This window comes from Protobothrops mucrosquamatus, unplaced genomic scaffold (assembly GCF_001527695.2).
Source record: "Protobothrops mucrosquamatus isolate PMUCROS unplaced genomic scaffold, P.Mucros_1.0 scaffold2389, whole genome shotgun sequence".
NCBI classification, from domain to species: domain Eukaryota; kingdom Metazoa; phylum Chordata; class Lepidosauria; order Squamata; family Viperidae; genus Protobothrops; species Protobothrops mucrosquamatus.
In genome coordinates this window covers 59,746-65,745 of record NW_015388463.1, presented here as the reverse complement: position 1 = coordinate 65,745, position 6,000 = coordinate 59,746, and the positions used below count along the sequence as shown (strand labels likewise).

The following is a 6,000-nucleotide window of genomic DNA, read 5'->3' as shown; positions in this document are numbered from 1 at the left end:
TGCAGCTTTGTCTTCTTCACTAGCATGACAACTCTACAAGAGGAGGGCTGTTCCACTGCGCAGCTGTGTTGGGGGTGTGTGTGGATGTCTGGAGGTGTGTGTGTGTGTGTGTTGGAGAGCCGGGAAGAGAGAAGATGGTCCATGCCTCCATTGCTGAAGCCAACCGCCAACGGGGATTGCGATGAGTGAAAGCCGACCCAGGGAGGAGAGAAGTATACCGAGGACCTTCCTGGTTCCCCAGGAAACCTCAACTCTATAAGAAGATGGCCAGATCAAAGCTGAAGAAGTCTCCCTCCGACAGCAACACGCATCAGAAAACCATCCCTCCGTTGGCAACCACGGAAGATGTGCCGGGCGTCAGCCCCCTGTTGCCTGTTCGGCGGCTGGGATCCGTGGGGAGCGAGATGGGACACAGGTACCGTGGCTGTGAGCAGCCTCTCGGCATGCATAGGTCCCCCCCCCCATCCCCATCCAAGCAGGAGCAAATCAGGAAGACCCTAAAGAAAGGGGGCTGAACAGAGGCGAAAGGTTGGGAAAATAGGAGGTCCCTTTTGATAAACCACTCCTGAACTGCTTTCCTTCTTTCTCTTTCTTTCTTTCTTCCACCCCCCCTTTGGGAGCTGTAAATTGAGGGTGCCAATCTCACCCCTCCCCATTCTGCCTTTTGGAAATTAGAAAAAAAATATGCAAACCCACCAACCCAGCAGAGGAATGCTTGTGAACGTAATCACTGTCGTAGGAGCAGCCCCCCACCCGCCAAGTTGTCGTGCATATACAGTATCAAGCTGTGCCATAAAATGGGGAGAGGGGGAGAAGAGGAAATCGGGGCTCAGTCTCTCTCTTCTCCTGATCTTTCAGCTGGTGCTTTGATGCAGCATCTTTGCTGAGCTGGAGGTGGGGGGGGGGAGAGAAGAGTTTAAGCCAGGCAGAAGTCTCGGCCTTAAACTAACCCTTGGTGGGATCCAGGTTTGCCAGCATTTTGGTCCGGGTAGCGCATGCAGGACGGGAGGGAAGCACTACAGACTCACTGCAGCTGGAGCACACAACCTGCAGGGACAAAAACAGAGAGAGAGGGAGGGAGGGAGGGAGCCCCCAGCCTTTTCTTCGAAAGAAGTGGCATGTGGGGTTGTGGTGGTTTTTTTTTGGTGTGTGTGTCCTTTCAAAAAAGGCAGCCTGGTTTCTTGCAGAGAAATCAAGAAATCCTTGCTTCTCCCCTTCTTTTGTTCCGCTTCGCCTCCGGCCCCTCTCTGGCCTGCTCAGTCTTCCCCTCCCCCCACCTCCCCACCCCCCACCAATAATCCCCCCACACACACACACACCTTCATCAAACGTCTTTGTGGCCCGTCACAACGATGCTCTCTGATGTAAAAAGAGACATGGTGAAAAAGGGAACCGTTGCTTACCCCCGCTGGTCTATTCTTTCCTCTCTCTCTCTCTCTCTCTCTTTTATTGAAGGGAGGGGGAGATGAACCCCTTAGGAGCAAGAGGGAGGGGCTCCTTTCCTCCACGTATGTGGGGGGAGGTGAGGTTGTGCTGCTAGTAAAATAAAGGAGGGTGCAAGAAACACCACCGAGGCCTTTAGGGATCTTGGTCTTTGGCATCAGTAGAGACTTCCTAGCCCTTTCTGTGGATGCTCCTTCCTTGAGCAGAGAGTGGATAAGATGAAGGACACTTTGTCTGTGTTGTCGTTGTTGTTTTTTCCTCCTTATGCTCTCCAGCCACATTTGGTGTTTTGCATCAGGAAGCATGTGCCAAAAATCCAGCTGGGTGGAAAGTCGTTTGATAAGAGAACAACAGAGTCGGAAGGGGCCTTGGAGGTCTTCTAGTCCAACCCCCTGCTCAGGCAGGAGACCCTACACCATTCCCGAGGAAGGGTTGTCCCATCTTTTCTTAAAAACCTCCAGTGTCGGAGCACCCACAACTTCTGGAGGAACGCCCTTCCACTGATTAATTGTTCTGACTTTCAGGAAACTTCTCCTTGATTCTAGGCTGGTCCTCTCCTTGATGGAGCACCCACGATTTCTGGAGGCAACTTCTGTCCCACGGGTTAATTGTCCTCACTGTTAGGAGGTTTCTCCTTAATTCCAGGTTGCTTCTCTCTTTGATCAGTTTCCATCCATTGTTTCTTGTCCTTCCCTCTGGTGCTTTGGTGAAAAATCTGACCCCCTCTTCTTCTTCGTGGCAGCCCCTCAGATATTGGAACACTGCTAACAGGTCACCCCTAGCCCATGATAGCTCCTTGGACTTTGTTCTAAGCACATCTGAATGGTGTGTTACAGGAGGTAGACTTCAGTTGACTCTCATCTATTGGTCTTAGAGTGAGGTCCTTCCTGTAGCTCCAATGCTCACCCCAGTAGCAACTTCATGCAATGCCACGATGTGCTGTTCTGCTTTGGATGTCTTGGTGTGCTTCCTGCTTCCTGTTCACCACAGTGGATAGCAAGAGCTTCATGGCCCAGAAAGGAGTTAATTGCACAATGAGCATCATCTTAAGATTGCATTTACCACTGCTTGAATTCTGAAGCCATCTGCTATGGTGACTACAAGGCTGATAGTTCCATTAACATCCTGGCAGCCAAAATGACCCCACAGGAGAGAATATTTGAACTCTGTGGACTTCTTGGTGCCTTCTGAGCTTGGTGGTTTTCTAGCAGACGTTCCATGCTTAGCCTTTTGAGACCAACCAAGATAGTTATGATGATAGCTGCCTAGTTGGGACAGTGGTTAAACCAGACTGATTTTCTTCTTCTTAAGGGCCTCATTGTCTATGGCACTGAATGTGAAACCTGTTCTCTGTGCAGATGTTGTTGGACGTAAATCTAGCAACATCTGGACGGCCATCGGTCTCTGCTTGCTGCTGAATCATGCATCTGCTGAAGCTGGAACAGCCTTCTGCAAAGATGGGATTAGAACTGGCAGGGTTCAAGCAGAATCAATACTGAGTTGTTAGTCTTCCAAGAAATGCTTTGCTCATTTGCAGCGGCCCCCAACCTTTTCTATACCCAGCACCCCTAAATAGCTTCTGATATATTCTCGCACCCCTTAACAAAAGTTCGAAATAATGGCAACGATTATGCATATGCACTATAATTTTGAAAACTCAAGTTTTTGCACCCCCTAGAATATCATCTCACAACCCTCAGGGGGTGCAAGCACCCCCAGTTGGGAACCCCTGAGTTAGAGTATCTTAACAAAACAACAGAGTTGGAAGGGACCTCGGAGGTCCTCTAGTCCAACCCCCTGCTCAGGCAGGAAACCCTATCCCATTCCAGACAAATGGCTGTCTAGTCTCTTCTTAAAAGCCTCCAGTGATGGAGCACCCACAACTTCTGGAGACAATCCACAGCATAACAGAGTTGGAAGGGACCTTGGAGGTCTTCTAGTCCAACCCCCTGCTCAGGCAGGAAACCCTGTCCCATTCCAGACAAACGGTTGTCCAATCTCTTTTTAAAAACCTTCTTTATTTCTTCCCTTCTTTCTTTCCTCCTTAGTTCCGTTACAGAGGGGAAAGCATCCCCCTCTCCAAATCTTGAGTGGCATCTTACTTGTAAGCACACTCTCTTTCTCACACACAGACACCAAATTACCAAGACACAAATTTTCTCCCTGGGTGGCACAGCAAGGCGACAAGCCACCATCGGGCTCCAGATGGAGCTGTGAAGTGTGAACATCCCGTGTGGTCGTTCCATCATCCGTTCTCAGTCATCTCCACCTCCCGTGGCGTCTGCCTCTATTCAGTTCCCAGATGGCTTTTTCCATATCTTGGAGCCTGATGTCCTTTCGCTTCTCATCCGGGGAGCTTCTTCCGTTCTGGCTGGATGGTGGAGGATGGAAGTCGGTCAGAGCTGAAGAAGCTTCTGGGATGAGAAGCGAAACGCCTTCAAAGAAAAAAAAACAAGAAAGTCCAGTTGCCTCTTGAAAAAGACACCTCGGGGACAACCAACCATGACCTGGATGATGGAGAATTCAGCCGCAAGCCAGCGTTTCAGGACTGCAGTCACTTTCCACAGAGCTGAGGCTGGACAAGGGCAATTAAGCCCCGGGAAATTAAGAATGGCTTAGTTTCAGAGTTTTATCAGATGGCTTTAAGCCACTCCTCTGTCATCGCCGTGTGCGAAACCACACAACTCTGTCAACGTTGCTTGCAGTTGTCCAAAGTCCCGGTTGCAGCCTTGAACCTGACGGATGGGGAGGATGACTCAACCCATGCGGATGGATCTTAGAAACCCGGCCTAATTAATTCAACGTAATTGTAGAAGACGTGTTAATGATTCAGGAACTGGGTTTTGCCTGGCCACACGCCTTCTTGGGCCACATGCTGAAGTTGGCTGTGCTTTTGGGAAAGCTTTTGAGCAGGAGAGAAGAGAGGGCCGGACTGAATGGACACCTCCGCCAGGTAGATAATGCAACGGGTATAGAGGTTACTATCTCCAGCCAGAAAGGGTAGAGAGACTAATCTTATCTGAATCTGTAAATTTGGGAAGTTTCTGTGGGTTTTGCTTTTTTTTTTTTTTTTTTTAACCCTAGCAGGAAGGTCTCTGTGCTCGGTGGGGGGGAGAGATAATGTTGTGATTCTTTTTAGATTTCTTCTTTCCCTGTCAAGTAAACCCACTGCTTCCCACAAAAGGTGTATTAGTGTGAACTGCTGGCCTGTGCAATTTCACAGCTAAAGTGCATTGCTTTCATTTGGGGCAGAAGCACAGAGTAAGGATGAAACTTCCCTTCGTTTTGGAATTCAGGATCATTCTTGTGACTGTGACTTCCTTCCTTCCTTCCTTCCTTCCCTGTCCTTCCTTCCTTCTTTCTTCTTTCTTTCTTTCTTTCTTTCTTTCTTTCTTTCTTTCTTTCTTTCTTTCTTTCTTTCTTTCTTCCTTCCTTCCTTCCTTCCTTCCTTCCTTCCTTCCTTCCTTCCTTTCTTTCTTTCTTTCTTTCTTTCTTTCCACCCTCCCAAACCATCCACCCATCACCCATCACCCACCCACCCACCCACCTATCCATCCATCCATCCATCCATCCATCCATCATTGTGTTACCAAAAAAAAAGACAACCCCATAGTTAAAACAGTTAAGACTAGGATGGAAGCAAAAATATTATTAAAAGGGCAATTAAAAGAACTGGCCATTGTGTGCTTGCCCTACATTTCTGGTTTTTAATTAATCTTTTGAGCCTCCTTGAGTGATGGGATTCTGTGGCATCCATTAAAGGCGCTCAGTGTAAACAGAGAGACACCCCATGTACTATTAAAACTGGGAAAGAGAGGCACTTAGTTCAACCAATGAATTGTTGAACCAGTTAATTAATTGTTGCGCAAGGCTCCGCAGCATCTAACAAAACTTTGCAAGCATCCTAACCAAGGAGAGCCAGGTTAGTCTGTGGTAGTCAAATTACAGAATTACAGAATAACAGAGTTGGAAGGGACCTTGGAGGTCTTCTAGTCCAACCCCCTGCTCAAGCAGGAGACCCAATACCATTTCAGACAAATGGCTGTCCAGTCTCTTCTTAAAAACCTTCAGTGCTGGAGCACCCACAACTTCTGGAGGCAGGTTGTTCCACTGGTTAATTGTTCTCACTGTCAGGAAATTTCTCCTTATTTCTAGGTTGCATCTGCCTTTGATAAGTTACCGTCCATTGCTTCTTGTCCTGCCTTCCTGTGCTTTGGAGAATAGCTTGACCCCCTCTTCTCTGTGACAGCCCCTCAAATATTGGAAGGTTGCTATCATATCTTCCCAAATAAATTCCAGTGCAAACTGATTGTGTGGTTAAAAGCAACATTGTGGGGACAATGTTATTGCCAGGGCATGTCTGTGTTGTAGTTTAAATAAAAGTGGGGAAAGACGCTTGAGAAAGGGGCACGCTTCAGTCCTGTGAAGACTCTTGGACTGTTCAGGAAAAAAAGAACTGGAGGAAAAAAACACGTATTTGAAGCTGGAAATGTTCCAGTTTTCACCCCTCCAGGCGTCCACTTCTGCTGAGCTCAGCTTGCAGAGACTTCCTTGCAC

At 48.2% G+C, this 6,000-nt stretch overlaps 1 protein-coding gene across 2 annotated transcripts in view; it reads left to right on the top strand.

Annotated features, from left to right (window-relative positions):
• The first annotated feature begins 263 nt into the window (after positions 1 to 263).
• Positions 264 to 6,000, top strand: part of KCNT1 (potassium sodium-activated channel subfamily T member 1) — a 39,943-nt gene continuing 34,206 nt past the window's right edge. For both annotated transcript variants that reach the window (XM_015824861.1, XM_015824860.1), the window contains exon 1: positions 264 to 415. In XM_015824861.1, the coding sequence (XP_015680347.1) occupies positions 264 to 415 (152 nt within the window). The remainder of the gene's footprint in view (positions 416 to 6,000) is intronic.